Here is a 16,242-nt window from a genome sequence, read left to right on the forward strand (position 1 = left end):
CCCAATTCAGCACAACTGTGTTTTCATCCAAGCTACTCAGACTTGTTCCAGTTTATATCAAAGAAGAATTATCTACAGAAACAAATTCACATGCGCTTCTAATTTGGCTTGTTGTTTATTGACACACCAGTGGCTGACACCACTGCAATGCCTCTACAGCAGTGCCATGGGTTAATAGCTCATTATTTTGAAAGAGCTCATTTCCCTGCAAGTTCTTGCAGCTGTAAGCAATTTTTTTTTCTGGCTCATGCCAGTGCAGCATGATTTTGAGACCATGACAGAAATAGGATTAAAGACGTGGAGGTGATGAAATTCATGTTGTTTATTACTGCATGGGACTCATATTACAAAAAGAATAAGTTTGAGATAGAGCAAGCCACTTACATTGATGTGTATTCTGTGTATACCTATTACAGTTTCTGAATACGTAGTTGGCAACCTGTACTGCAATATTTGCAGTCCTCAAAACTGAGTTATTGGAGAACAGTGGTTAAGTCTGACAGATGCTGATATTGTTGCTTTATGGCTTATTTTTTGAAAATTCACCAGCAGAAAACACTGGCCATTAAACATTAAAATAAGGATGCTTCCCCTCTCTCTTCCCAGTCCTCTGTCTTGCTGCCCTGGTACTGGGTGTCATTGAGCGCCTCTCGGTGCCAGACCAGCCAGTGGCTCAATCACCATGGCAATGAGGAGAAAAAGTAGATGTTCCACATGAGAAGGCTACACTCAACCTCTCCTCCGGCCCCTCCGAGGGGAAGAAAAGAAGCCAATCCATTGTGAAACCATAACCTTCAGGAATATTTTCCTCCCCTCAAGGGCAATAAAAGAAGGAACAGGCATTTTAATTCATACCATTGTGGCTGTGACAAGAACACTGAGGGATTCTGGGAATGGCCAGATGCATTTATTGCTGCATGGCACAAGTAAACTGCTTCCTGGCTGGTAAACACAGGGAAAGACCCTGGACTGTGGAAGCAAGACCTGTGATAATGTGCTTATTTTGTAGCTCACTGTAAAGGAGTAAAGATCTCAGGTACACAACACAGTTACTTGCAGCAAAATGGAGTAGAGGAATTTATCCCCTGGAGGGAATCAGAGAATGTTTTTAAGGGGGTAAGGTTTTGCTTTCCTTGAAAACATCCTATGTGCTGTGGTTCATGACCTGTTTCTGGGCTCCCATCAGGCCCCCCCCAGGGTGAGGAAGCTGTCACCCTCACTCCATTTGTCAGGCAGCAGCTCAGTCTGTTGTGCTGCCTCTGAGTGGAGTGCATGGGATGCACTTCCCAGAAGAGCAGAGACACCCAAGGAATCCCTAGGAAGAGGCTCCCAGCTCTGGGGTCAGAGATGGGGACTAGCTGCCTATCACCCCGTATTAAATACACCAAACATATGAGATGGGGTTCATGTGCAACCTGAGATACCTAACTTCAGGCTTCATGGAGATACATGTCAGCTAGATCTCTCTGTACTGTAATGGAAGTCTAGACACCTGTCACAAATACAGATGTACCATCTGATTCTCAAAATGTGCCCTACCCTTTAGTATGACTCATATTATTGAAGTTTTGGGTTGAATATTGGTTTAACAACCACTCAGGTTTCCTGGTTTCTGGGAAATTGAGGGAGGGAGGTGGCTCTAGATGGTACAGGGACAGTGTGAGAGCTTCTGGAGTCTAACCAGAGCTGCTATCTCTGCTTCCCATGTTGCTCCTTTCCCTCCCCTCCAGTGCAGCAGAAGGATCATTCTCTGCCAGAAGTTGGAAGTTGGTGGAATGATGAGCAAGGTCTTTTCTTGTGGTCTCATGTTCAGAGAGGAGCAACGCTCTGCATGCCATCCAGAGGGATTCAGCAGGCCAGAGGAGTGGGCCTGTGGGAATCTCCTCATGAGGCTTAACAAGGCCAAGTGCAAGGCGCTGCAGGTCCAGAGAAGGTGGTGCAGTTTCTCATGTCCCGTTTGAAATCCAAAGAAAGTGGAGAAATGGACCTAACATATATGAAAGGACCACAAGGGACAAGTTATTTCATGTTTTAAAATCTAGTAAGCCTGTCACTGTCTCATTTATTTAGTAGATATGTTGCTCTTTGTGTACTGTGCTGGCTGAAGATCCTCCAAACTTTAAACAAAGCCTCTTCCTTCATTTATAGCCTTCTGAAAACCTGGCAGGTTTCTCTGCCCTCTGGCAAGGAGTGTTTCCCTAGGCCTGCAATACAGATGTCTTCTCAGGAGCTAAAACTTGGCTAGCAAAACATAAAAGGAACCACAGTGTAGTGCCATGGCATCTGGGCCAACTTGGCCACTGCTGGTGCTTGCATCCTGGATTTTTTATTGTTTTTTCATGGCCTTGGGGATTCATTAGGCCTACAGATAATTATATTTCTCTGCTGCTCAACCCTGAAGGGAGGAAGAGTGGGGAAAAATTATAGTGTATAGAATTTCACATGACACTCAGTGTTATATTCCTTCATGCTGCTAAAACTAAGCTAAAGTACAACCTTATAAAACTGCAAGCCAACAAATTCAAAATTCACAAATAGAAACACTTCTCCAATTAATTTATCATTAGTGTGTGGAAGTCAGCGTCAGGTGGTAGATGACCCTGACAGACCAAAACCAGTGAGCAGAATGAGGTGGTCAGACTTTAAAAAATCTAGACAGAAACATGGCTGATCTATGTTTTTAACCACACGTTAAAATTGGGCAATAGCTTTTGCTTCAAGGCCTAAGGTGATTAACTGGCTTTATGAAATAATAGCACACTTCCCTCACTGGCATGCCAAGTACTACATAAAAAGTTGACAAGTTCAAGCCTTCCTGAAAAATTGATCCCAGGCTGGTGTCAAAGCCTAGGCAACAAGGTGGAATGTCAGCCTCATTCAGTCAAGTCGTTCCCCAAAAAGCTTCTTTTAAACAGACTCGGAAATACTCTGTAGATCATCTCCATCTATTCCTGCTGCAAAGTTTAACTGATAAGAAAATAGCTGAATTTTCTCTGTTCCTTGACATACCCTTTCCTATGAATGGAGATGTGGGCCCTGGGCTGTGAAGCAAACCCTGTCTGGTTGGGGGAGGCTTGACTTCTACAGAGAAAAGAGGAAGTATTCACGCCCTTGTTTAATCAAATGAACATTTGAATTGTACTGATTTCAGTACATAAAGATGATCAATATCTATTTTGGAAATACAACTTGTTCATTCATCTTTTCAGAGCAATAAAGTGTTTAATTCCCTCTCTTCTCCACCTTTGCTACTCACTGAAAGCCACAAAAGCATTTACAAAGGAAGTCCAGCAAAAAAAATGGATTTCAGAGATTTGGACATCCTGCATTTTGCTCTCCTACATGAAAGATTTTTGCTCAACGTCAATAAAATTTGGTCTCTGAAACCTCTTTGTGAAAATGCGAATTTGTAATTACAGCCTCTGACATTTCAGAATTGACTGCCTTGATTACAGTGGGTAGTAACCAACAGCTGAAGAAAGTTCGTTACTTTTGCAAAAGATACCTCAAAGTGTTAGGGGAGCACTATTTAAGCCTCATTAATGAGAAATACCATTTTTTCTCAATGTCCTTTTCATGGGACACATTTGCTGTTTCTAAAGATGTGATGTTATTTCTTGATAGCTTCCCCCTCCATATGGCTGTCTCAGTATGAGTGTTGCTAGAGATCCTGACAAATGACAGTGTCATCTATTTGGTACCACTCTCCTTGGTGAACCAAAAGGCAAAATCAGGCCCTGGAGCTGGACTCCGCCTTGTACGGTCTGTGGATTTTGTCAGGCAGTCTGTGGGGTTTCCTTGCTCCAGGGACAGGCTGTCTCTCTCTGCAGCTATGCAGTGGAAGAGGAAACCTTCTGCTCTGCTCTGGTGTCTAAAAGCATGTATTATTTTTTGCCCTTCTTTCCCCAAGCAGCAGGAGATAACCTTTAACCCTGGCCATCAATCCCTTTCCTAAGTACTCCATCCTGTATTGTTGCTAAATGCACGTCAGCTTCAAGGTTTGCTTTTGACATCATTTACGCTTCTAGTGCTTTTCTTGCTGAAGAAAAACCTCAGCAAGAGAGGTGCAATATAAAATCAAAATATTTTCTGTCCTCTCCTATTTCCACTAGTAAAATTTATTTCTCTTTGCATTAGCCAGTCCAAAGCTGCTTTCAGGGAACGCTGACTTCTGCTGCGATCTTCCCGCTGCTGTGAGCCACTGCTTCAGCATTTGCTTTTGCACAGCAAACACTGTGAGGCCCCAGTGCTGCCTGTCAAGGGCATCTGTAGTGCTTAGACATAGCTTAGGGCACTTCTGGATCCAAATGATATTGGCGAGTCTTAGGCCCCATTACCCTGTCTGTTCATCAGCCATATGTATTTAAATATGCACGTGTCTATATGCACACACACACACGGACATACATATTTGGAGGGCAGATTGGGTTTATACTGGCTCTCGTGATGCTTTTAGGAATACAAATGACCGATACAAAATACAGTGTCAAAACTAACCAACTCAAATGGAGAGATTGAAGAGATAAATGATATCTTTTCTTTTTCTGTTCCTCTCTTCCATAACTGTTTGAGTATGGGAAAAGCCAATGGCTCTAGGGTGGAAAGCTGAAGCCAAGTTGATATGTGTCTGCCATGCAAGAATATAATCCTATTAGTAAATGTAACTAAACCTCCTGGGAAAAATAATCTAAATCTGAAGCACTTCCACATGGGCTTTTTTTTCATCTCTAAATCTTCCATTGCTTCTTAATAATGTCATTGCTTCTACTTAGCATTTATTTTTTTTAGTATAACAGCTCTTTTAAAGGCAGATGGAAACCTTATGATGGAACAGTGCAGAAAAATTCCTAAGGGTCTAAAGGGTAACATGCACAAAAATAATATAAAGGGACCACATTCTCAGCCATAGCAGTGCTAAGTCTGGTTTACACAAATCAGAATCCAATCAACAAAGGATGGGAATACAGAAGTCTGGAAATTCCTATGCTGTGATTTTAATCTTAGGAAGCCAGTCAAAGGGAACTCAATGTAAGGAAAATGTGTGCACAAAAGTCAGCATTAAAGAACACGGTAAATATTTCTTTCTTAATTACTGTAGTAGTGGATTTATTACTTTTTGCCTGTATTTCTAGTTGATTTTCTGGCAAAAAGCAGAATTTTAAATGAGTGTAATGGATAATTAGAATTGATATTTAGAATTATGGGTTACACTGGCATAGAACTAAGTCCAATTCGATGAACTTTAAAGATTATTACCTAGTCAAGCTTAGGGAACTGACTCATTTTCTAAAGTCTGAGTGACTTGATGAGTATAGCATGAAGCATGCATCATGCATCAATGTACATATGTGAATATCCCATTCATGTCTGTCTTACATGTATATGTCACTGCATTAGTCTGGTTTGGGATTAGCAGAGAGAGAGACATAGTCACAGGCTCCAGGTCTTTCCAGAATCAGTTCATACTTTAGTTCTGATCAGACACAATTTTCTTCCTTAAAATTATGAGTGACAATGAACAGAGTAATTTTAAAAATTCTGATGAAGAGCTAAATTTCTATATACTGCTGTTGCCAGTGGAGTGAGACCTTCTTTATGTAGGACATGACTGTATACTTTAAACAGGAAATCCCTTATAAACATTGTGTTCCCTGGTAGAGTAGACTGAAGGTCACAGAAACTCCATTTCCAAAAACTTACACAAAACTTTATCATCCATCTCTGTCATTAGTCCTGTCAGTAGAATTTAGAAGGAAACATGGCTGCCATTTTGCTAAGCTCAGAAATATTGGTTGTCTCTTTTTTAAAGCATGATGACATGTTCTCACTGATGTCATTAATTAATATCATTAATTCATGTGGGAAGCTATGAAGTAATGGCAAGGAGATCAGATGACGGGTAGAAGTTGCTCCAGTACAACTCTGGACTCCTACTGCCTTACAGTAAGATTCAGAGAATTCCAAGAGAAACCACATTTCACCATTTGGATGTCAAGAAAACTAACATTAAGAAGCAGATGAACTTAGGAGAGCATGTTCATTCTCATCTTTGGAAAGGGGCTGAACACTAAACTGGGGCTGATAGGTGTTTTAGGGGCTCAGTGTGCCATGCAGTGTATGAAGTCATGTTTCACTCATGCAGCTCAAATAAACCAAGATTTCTGGGATGGCAGGTGGTCACTGGGGACCGTCACGGCTGTAGCAGGACAATGAGTATCATTTAAAAGGACCTACTGGCAGGTACAGATGAAGTTTGTGCAGTGATATGAGCCCTTGCTTTTTTTTCTCTTTTGTTCCCGGTGTTGATTTTTTTCACTTACTTGCAATCTTCTAGGTCCAAAAGATTCCCAAAGCACTTGGGATAGGGAAACCATGAGTGTGATAAGTGTCTCCCAGTGCTACTGTATCACAAATAGCAGTAATAATTATCACTGTCGTGTATAATGAGATAAACAGTTTAATACTCAGCTTCATATATGTAATAAATCTGCTCCGAGGTCTTTACAGAACAGCATACTGATGTGTGTTCCCACAAAACAAACTTTCTTTTTAAAGGTCTTATTTCTCTGTATGTCAATCCACATATATTGTCCATTACAGTAAGTGATGTCAGAAAATACATTTTAGTTGAACAGATTCTTGTAAAATGGACATATAAAATATGTCTACTTTCTACTTTTGAACAGGGAAGGACATGGTAAAATTTCCGTTTTTGCTGTCAAAATGGCCTTGGCAACTCTTTGTGGAGGAAAAATCATGGACAAATTAAGATGTAAGTGATGTTTTTTACCTGTTAACAATTGTTATTGTTGGAGAAATAACAATACAGGTAGAAAAGAGGGAATAGAATAAGTTACTGTTTCATGACTGGGTTTGGGAGTTGCACTATGTATATCTCCAAGTAAATCCCACTAAATGTTTGGTTGAACTTCACACTGAGGTTTTTAAAGACAAATTGCATACATTGAGGTTCTTATTGGTGGGTTTTTATGGTTTTTTTCCATTGGGGTTATTGAATTCGGAATACAGACAAGTGCCTCAACATCATGAAGCATCATTTAACAATTTCTTCTGATTTTTTAATAACATCTATGTCTTCTCACACCTAGAAGAACAATACATTTATGTACTATTTATATTTTCTTTCACAGGGCATTCTTATGCCATGTATTTTGGTGAACAGATTTCTCATTTCACAGGATTTATTCCCAGTTCCCCAATAGCAAAGGCATAGTTTACTTGTAGCTGCAATGGAAGACTTTCTGTTTAGTGATTCTGCTGAGCCTTCTACCGCAGCCCAAGAAAACTGAGTTTAAAAATTGCTGTTGATTAGACAAGTAGAAATCCCAGGTGCTGATTTCGTCTTCCAGATTTGGTGCCATTTTTTAATATATTATTTCTATGTAGAAGCTCAAATGCAGACTGAACTAAAGTTATAAATTATAAATTGAACACCATTTGTTCCCTAAGGTGCTTTAAGAATAGGAACTGGGTCCATCCAGTAGAAGGCTGAAGTACAGTGATGATTTTTGGGTCAGCAGTTCCAGAGTCATGTTGTCAGAATTTTCCTTCCAGGTTCCTGGAAATGAAGCGGCTGACATGACAGCCTGAAAAACAATAAATGTTCCTTAGTCAGAGATCTCCTGCTAAGCAGAGGATAATTTTAAACAAGCAGAGAACTAAGGGCTGACAAACTGACATCTCTGCAATAATAAAAGTGTGATATTTTTATACATAAAAAAATGAAGAAGAGTGAAAAGTAATGCATTTTCAAGGCCTTCAGTGCTTTGTGTGTCCAAGACAATAATAACTGACTTAATGAACCCATTGTTAAGATTTTGATTTGACATGGTAAGCTGGCAGTAGGCAAAAAGCTGATGTAGCATATCTTGTCAAATCAGAGCGTTCTTATCTGATTAAATTACTGCCTCATGCCATGCATCAGACTTTGCTTAAAAATGACCACATACAAAGAAAAAAAAACCAGGAATATTAATATTAAAATCAGCAAATAATTATTCTTCTTTTCTATTGAAAGAGGTCAGAATTAAAAATGCAGTAATAATGGAAGTTTCCATAAGCCAAACATGTTTAGTACTTGTCTTTCAAATCAGATGATACTGAACTCAGAGCAAATCTGTAGCTCACACTGAAGCTGCTGTGTTCTTTCCTTGTCTTTTCCCCCCTCAGATATTTTCTCCATGATTTCTGACTCCAGTGGTGTGATGGTTTATGGCAGGTATGACATGTTTCTGCGTGAGGTTCTCAAGCTGCCCACCGCTGTCTTCGAGGGGCCTTCGTTTGGTTACACTGAGCAGTCAGCAAAATCCTGTTTCTCACAGCAGGTAAATGAACAGATGCAGGATCTCAGTCACCCCTCTGAGCAGGCCAAGACTCTTCCTGTCTTACACATATGTGCATATTTGCCCAGGAAACACAGGGCTGGATGAGGGGAAGGTCCACTCCACTGATTTCTGGTGTGTAGGTTTGGTGCCTTCAACAGGAAACTGGTCTCTATAGGTTGCCCATATAACCATGAAGAGAGAGGCTTAGTCAAAAAGTGATTCAGAGCAGGATCTTGACTTATACGTTCCTAAATTAGGGAACCTCCTAATTTAAGCATGTGTTATATACATACCTTTAGGTATTATATATATGTATGTATCCCAAGACATGCAGTCCTCCATTCCACTTAGTTGGTGTTGGTGTAGGCATACACAAGACTACCTTCTCCATACAAAGCTCAAGTTCCACCAAAAAGAAATCAAACTTCAGGTTTCCCCACTGATAGACACACAAGTTTAGGGGTGAGAAGAAAATCACCTTAAAACTTTTTTATAAATGGGAATCAGTATGTATTAGAAAATCCCTAGTCTCTTACCAATAATACCAGTGAGATAGGGTCAGGAAAGCAATGGATTTATCCTGAAGAAAATGCAAGATTTTTCCACAGCTCAGCAGACTCCATAGGTACACTGAGTGCAGTACATTGGCTTCAGCTAATTGGCTTCAGCTAATACATTATTGGGGCTGGTCGTCCCCTTCTCCATCTGGCTGTTGCCACACATCACACTGTATAATTCCATAAATATATAGTAGGAGAATATGCTGAAACTGTCACAACGTTAGAAATAAAGTTGTATTTTCCTTCTCCTTATCCTTTCATTTGCTAACTGAATACTGTTGAACAAGTAAGTTCAATGGAGCAGGAATAGTGTCATTTTCATGCAAAATAGAGTCTCATTTTTTGTACTTTCTGTTTCATCACTAATCAATAGGCACTCCAGTCAACCAAAAGGCATGTTGGAATTCATTTATTGAATCATCTCCCAATTAATTTTAAATTGCAATGTCTGCATATGTGAAAATAGTCTTATTTCACAGAGGGAGACTTAAAACAGCACTTCTTAGGATGTTGAAGAATTGACATGGTGAAGTGACTTCTGGTAGTTTTGTGTTAAAATAATGGAAGAGTACTCTTGCATGACAACAGGGCATTCAAGCTTTGCATGTTGAACATGCCGTTGATATAAATGAAAAAAGGAATTTCTTTTCCTGAAAAAATGTGATTCAGGCCTGATTTTTTATCTCCATAGCCATCAGAAATGGCACTTGCTTTGAGATTGCATCTAGCTGAGTGGACCAGATGCATTAAGGTACCTTTAGAAACAACATCTTCAAGGAGGCATTAGATGGTTTTGTTTACAAGCTCCACTTAGAGCTAACAAGAGTTAAGTGTCTGACTGATGTAGGTACACAGCAGGTTTACAAAGCTGCTGTTTTGCATCTGGAGGGTAGCCAAGTACTTTGTAAATCTAGTCTAATATTTCACTTAAATTGACTTTTATGTAGTTCTCATTACATCCTCACTAGGGATGAACCAGAGTTTTGAAATGAGATTCAAAAAACCAGATCTTTATGCCACCATGATAAATGGTATTTACACTCTCAGTCACAATCAAGTCATTCTTTCACTCTCTCATGTAGCATTATCAGAAGTTGATACCTTGGAATAAGTTTGACATTCTTGCTTGTTGTTCTCACTATGGATCACTTGTGCTTACCAGAAGCCTTTCAACCCCCTGATACATGGAGATTCTTTGATTTCAGGGAAGGAAAAAATTCTGGGAATGATCTGCTTATGGTGTCAAATCCATTTCAGTTTACATCTGAAAGGATTTTTCCTATTACAGGAATGTTTTATTATTCCCCATTGTATTAGTTTACTTGATCGAACCATGTATTTTCCTCTGCCTGTGAACCAGTGCTAGATTGAAGGGCTATTCAAAGTAGAAACAACAGTGTTTCCTCATTAGCAAATTTAGGGAACAGAAATGCCAGAGCAAGTGACTTAATGTTTCAGAATACAAATCTGTGGCTCAAAAAGGAGTTTATCATCACCACTTTACCCCATAGGTGGGATTGATGTGATGTTACACTCTATTTGTATTAAACAGTATTATTATTATTGTAAAAACCACTTAAAAAAAAATTTACCCCAAGCTAAAAAGATAGACACTAACTTCATTTTCTTAGCACTTGTCTAAGTGTTATTCCACAAACCTAGACTCCATCTGTGTGTAGTGTATATTTAGAAAACAGCTTTCAGTTTCAACTTTCCCAGCAGCTGAAAGAAAATTGCAGGAGGAAAATGTATGGAAATTGCTCTGACGGTGTCCTTTTAAGGGACACTGCTTTTTTCTCTAATCCACAAAATCAGTGATCACCAGAGCAGTTTGGCCATAAAGCTGTCACTGAAGCTAAGTTGCCTTATTTGGTGCCAATCAGATTTTAAAGTTATAGCTGCATTCAAAAGTCCACTGCATTGTGGAAGAGTTGTTCTTGTCTCTTCATCTGTTTGCTTGTTAGGCTGGCTCTGTGTATCCCCTCAAAAGCAGAGGGAACACCTAAGGCTACTCAACTCTGCAGTATGGGGCACTGGAAGTCCCTTCTTTTCCTGGGCTTCCTTCCACATTTTTCCCCCCTGTGCTTTCAGTTCTGCTGCAGACAACACAGACATTTGCTGGCAGCATTGGTCAGCAAAGCCATGCCAAGCATCCACAGCAGAAAAAGAAATCCACATCTCCAAAAGAAAGATCCTTTTCTGTGAGCTGATGCTTACAGCATAGGATGCCTGTTTGGGAAATGGTTCTCCACTCGCCGTGGCTGGGAAGATAATTCATACAACAAGCAGGTGGTAGTGTTTGACTGGACACCGCAGTTATTGTGGGGAAAGGTAGCATTCCAGTGAGATTTAGAGCTCATATTCTGGCTATTCTGTTCATTAAAGAATCAAGTCCGTTTTCACAGTAGCCTGAGGTATTTTCTCCTAGGGACAAACATCTCTATATATTTCCAAATACCTTGCAGTATTTTCATCCCTGAGATTGTTGCAGTGTGAGATGTTTTCCATTGATCACTCAGCATATAAGAGAAGTAACGCTTTTATTTACATCTGGTGGTAATTGTGTATAAATGGAGCACAGATACTCCATCTGGAAATCTCAGCTCTTAGAAGAATTCCACAACACACAGAGATGATACATGTCACTGCATAACTGCTGCTTAGCTTCCTCATGGGGTAACCACAGTTCTTTAGCAAGTTAAAGCAGCAGCTTATGCAATCAGATATGAAAATTTAGCCATCCCTTTGGATATGAGGATACTACTTAAATATGTATGTCTATAAAATATATCTGCATATATTCTCAGCAGGGCTCGGTATTTTTGCATCTTAAATTTTATTTAAGGAAGGCTCAGTTGCTGATTGAAAAAAACAAATGAACTAAGATTTGCGACTATTTTTTCCAGACACATTAGAAATTTAAGGCCCTAGATTGCATTTTTTAAATCAACAGGGATATCTTAGAGTTTAAATCTCTTTGAAATTTAAAGGGGCATAGATCTCTGAGTGCTTAAAGGCATGAAGAGTTTAGGAACAGTTGCAGTCCCTGAGTATATGCAAACATGACATCCCACAATCACAGCTCACCCATAACTAGTTGCCATTTCTCCTCAGACAAGCATAGTTTCTTAAATTACAGTAACAAATGGCCTGTGCTGGTCTCTCCTTACCCTGTATTTCTTTTGGATTTGTACTCCCTTTCCAGTATTTTCCTTCATTTTCTTTTTTTTGAGTACCATCAGCAGTGATTTTTCATTTGAAAATTGGTCATACACAGTGATACCCTACATGCACTTGTACTTGTCACACAATACTCAAAACAGACGAGAACATGCAGAGTTGAATACCATCCTTAACCACAAAGCATCTTCAGGCAGTGACTCTAGAAGAGAGTCTGGAAGTGAGTGGGAGCTAAGTGTCTCCAATCCAGCCTTGTGAGAGTGACTGCTAGTCATCAGTTGTATCATTGTACCAACTAAAAATAGTCTGGAAAAGCTCTGCTAGTATCACTTGTTCTTTTTAGTAAATCAGGCCTACAGAAAAACAGTGTTTGAAACTTATTCCCAAGTGTTTCTGTAGACACAAGCTAAAATAATTTTGAGATGTCTAATTACTGGTTTTTTGTGCATGTTTGTTTGCTTGCTTGAGCAGAAAAAGGTCACATTAAACACTTTCTTGGATACCCTCATGTCTGATCCCCCGCCACAGTGTCTAGTGTGGTTACCACTTCTGCATCGACTGGCAAATGTTGAAAATGGTAAGTAAAGACACGCTGCCAAAACACAGTTACAAGAATAAATTTTGGTGTGATGATTTTCACACTCTGTAGGTGGTTTTGTAAAAGCTACTGTTCTGGGTTCATTGACTCCATGCGCTATTTTTACAGTGACTGGTAAAATATTTGGAGAAGTCTGTTGGTCATTCAGCCAGGAACATGGGTTAAGTTTTGCTGTGTTCAGGAGGTTAACCTGATCATGTCTCCTCCTGTGCTCTGGATAAGCAAAGAGCAATAGGACTTCATCCATTGACACACTTACATTTGGTAAACTATCAAGACCACAACTTTTATGAGCTGTGACATTTGGCAGCAGAGAGGGAACAGCTTGGCAGCTTCCGTTCGTGCAGTATTCTTGGCAGGAGATGTCCAGTGCAGTGCAAAACACCAGCCAAAAGGTCCTTAGGAAGGATGTCCTCCTAAGTCTACACTGCCAGACCATATCCTCTGAAGAGGAAGTTCCATGTGGATGGTGTGCACCCATTTTTGGTGATAAAAGGAAAAGAAGGAAAAGTTGTATGTGTTCTTGTACTAAACAAATCTCTCTTCCACTGAAAGGCACCAAGGTGGGTAAGGTGATATTCCCAAGTCCTTTTTGGCTACAGAGCAACCTATCTATCCCACCTTCCCCAAGCTCTTGTCATCCATCCCTATCCCTTCCCAACTTCACAGTGTTTCCTAGCCTAGAGCAGTAACCCTTCCTGCTGCAAAATTCTGGCAAGGAATTAAACCCCTGACATATTCAGCACTGATCCAAATTCTCCCAGACTGAACCTTATGACAGAAAGGCAGAAGGTGCCTGGGAACAAGGGGATGTTCAGTACCCTGTGGTAAATTGGGTACATGCTGTACCAAGGAAAGAGGAACAGACATAGCACTATTGCCCAGAAAGTGCTTCAGAATATCTCAGTTGGTGCTTTAGAGTCCTCTTGTGAGTGACTTGCATCCTTGTCAGTTTCTGCTTCTGAACAGAGAACTGGACCACACAGGTCCCTTCAATGGCCAGCTTTCCAAATCTGGGCATCCAAAGCCGAGTGTTCAACTCCACGTGTAGGTACCTAAATGACACCACTTGTACAGATGAGATGGCAGTAATTAAAAAACAATAGTATGTCTAAGTACATTTGCATCCTTTCCATAGCCATACAGCTGAGTTTGACTTTTCCTCCAAGGTGCCTCACTTCAGCTCCATAAAGCATAATGAAACATTCAGCTTCTCCCAGTAGTGCAGCAGCAGTGGATTTTCCCACATACAAATTTCCTCTGTCATAGAATAGTTTGGGTTGAAAGGGGCCTTAAAGATCATTCAGGTCCAACCCCCTGGCAGGCACACCTTCCACTAGACCAGGTTGCTCAAATCCCCATCCAACCTGGTCTTCAACACTTCCAGTGATGGGTCATCCACAACTTCTCTGGCCAACCTGTTCTAGTGCTTCACCACCCTCACAGTGTATCACAGGGTATCCACAGTGGGTGAATATTAGTTTCTTCCTAATATCTGACCTAAACCTACTCTCTTTCAATTTAAAGCTGTTCCCCCTTGTCCTGTCACTACATGCCCTTGTCAGAAGTCCCTCTCCAGCTCTCTTGTAGCCCCTTCAGGTACTGGAGGGCTGCTCTAAGGACTCCCTGGAGCTTTCTCTTCTCCAGGCTGAGCAACTCTCTCAGCCTGTCTTCATAGGAGAGCCCTCATCTTCATGGCTGTTCTCTGGACTCTGTCATGTGTTCTGTTAGACACTGAACACATTTTTTGCTGCTGTGAGCAGGAGGTACAGATACCAGCTCAGAAGTGAAGAAGGGTTTGGTGCCCAGTGTAGGAAGTGTTGCTCATAGCTCAGCACAGATTGCTGTATTTTCATGGGTCAGAGCTGTCAGCAGCATCCAATGCCGCAGATTGCTTTAGACAAATAAGGGAACACTCTTCAGTTCGGGGCTTTGTCCATAAAATTTTGCTAGGTGTTTCTTTGTTTTGGTTTATGGCTCACCATTTCTTTCTCCCGCACAGTCTTCCACCCCGTCGAGTGTTCCTACTGCCACAGCGAGAGCATGATGGGGTTTCGTTACCGCTGCCAGCAGTGTCACAATTACCAGCTCTGTCAGGACTGCTTCTGGAGGGGCCATGCCAGCGGTTCCCACAGCAACCAGCACCAAATGAAAGAGTACACGTCATGGGTAAGGGAAGGCTCCTGCCTCGCTGCAGACTGCTTTGCCCTCCAGCCGTCGGAGAAGCCCCCAGCCACAGCTCGGGGCAGCTGTCTGGCTCGGGGGAGCAGGAGCCAGGCTGGCGCTTTGAATTAGTGACCCTGTCTGGGAGGCTCTGGCCCTGGGAGGCATCAGGAGAGCATGGAGGTGGGAATGGTTTTTTCAGGGTGAGGATCTGGGGCGCCTGTGACGGTGTGTGCCGCGGTGAGGGCAGCGCAGGAGGGGCTGGCAGCAGGGCACCAGGCTCATGGCAGCTTCTCCCGTTCCCACAGGACTCACGGTAAAATCCTCATTGGCTTGCTCTGTTTGGCTACATGTAAATGAAATGATGAATACTTAATGCTCATTCATCAATATTTTCAGTTGAGTGGCTGCAGCATATGCGTAGCATTTGCGATGATCCTGGCACTGTAGATTTGAGCGTGGTCACAGATCCACAGCAGTGTTTACTACAGAGAAAACCTCACTTCTGTCTTTTTGTTGTTAATCGAAATAATGCAGTGTTTTTTCTAAGCTGAAAGAGAAGTATCAACAGCTGCTGGAACCTTAACCTTCTCTGAAGGGCATGAGACCTGGGGACTCAGCTCTCCATGGACTGGAGCAAAGCCCCAGTAGAACCCCTTGGTTACAGAACATCATAATAATCCTTCGGGGTTCAAATGCAGAGATCAGCAGAAAACCTAATTAATCCCAAACCTTTCAAAAGTATATTGTTTAAAAAAAAGAAAAGGAAAGTTACGCATACAGCAAAAGCTCCCATTTGCACAGTACTTCGTGTTTATTTTTTAACAAAGTTCCAAAGTTTAATACTTTTAAAATGTCTGGTTTTCTGTTGATGGAACAGGCAAGGGTTAAATTTGACACTGTTTGCTCTGTATGCCAGTCATACAGCTCTGCACTGTATCCCAGCAGACCTGGATCTGTAATTGTTTTTGTGGGTCCTAATTGCTGCTTGTTGCATAGACACAAATGGTTGGAGTTTAGTATCGGAATAGGAAAGTGCCCACTATGTAGCTCAAACTCCATTCTTAACAGCAATTTTTGCTATAAAATCCATTTTTTGCTGTAGCCAGGGAGCTGTAATTATAGGTAGGAAGTAATTGGGAAACTTAAGATTTCTGCTCAACGGAAGACAAAAATGTGACCACATGCCTAGTGCTTTCAAATGTTTCCTTGCCAGAAACAAATGTTTTGCTTCAAGTTTGAAGTTGCCTTTCTGTAGCATTCATTAGCATTTGTTCAAACCTAGTTTGCATTCTCCATAATGCATCAGTATCGAGCTCCACATGCAGATTGGAAGTGTTCATAGGTGCAGTGAAAATCAACTGTTCTTGATTCAGAGAGAAATTGTATTTATAAT

General features: G+C 41.0%; 1 protein-coding gene across 19 annotated transcripts in view; it reads left to right on the forward strand.

The window, feature by feature from the left end:
- DTNA (dystrobrevin alpha) overlaps positions 1 to 16,242 on the forward strand; it is a 231,298-nt gene that overhangs the window by 164,149 nt on the left and 50,907 nt on the right. For all 19 annotated transcript variants that reach the window (XM_032124631.1, XM_032124641.1, XM_032124624.1 and 16 more), the window contains 4 exons: positions 6,687 to 6,772; positions 8,191 to 8,345; positions 12,557 to 12,662; positions 14,686 to 14,852. In XM_032124631.1, coding sequence (XP_031980522.1) covers positions 6,687 to 6,772; positions 8,191 to 8,345; positions 12,557 to 12,662; positions 14,686 to 14,852 — 514 coding nt within the window. The remainder of the gene's footprint in view (positions 1 to 6,686; positions 6,773 to 8,190; positions 8,346 to 12,556; positions 12,663 to 14,685; positions 14,853 to 16,242) is intronic.

This window comes from Corvus moneduloides, chromosome 1 (genome assembly GCF_009650955.1).
Source record: "Corvus moneduloides isolate bCorMon1 chromosome 1, bCorMon1.pri, whole genome shotgun sequence".
NCBI classification, from domain to species: Eukaryota; Metazoa; Chordata; class Aves; order Passeriformes; family Corvidae; genus Corvus; species Corvus moneduloides.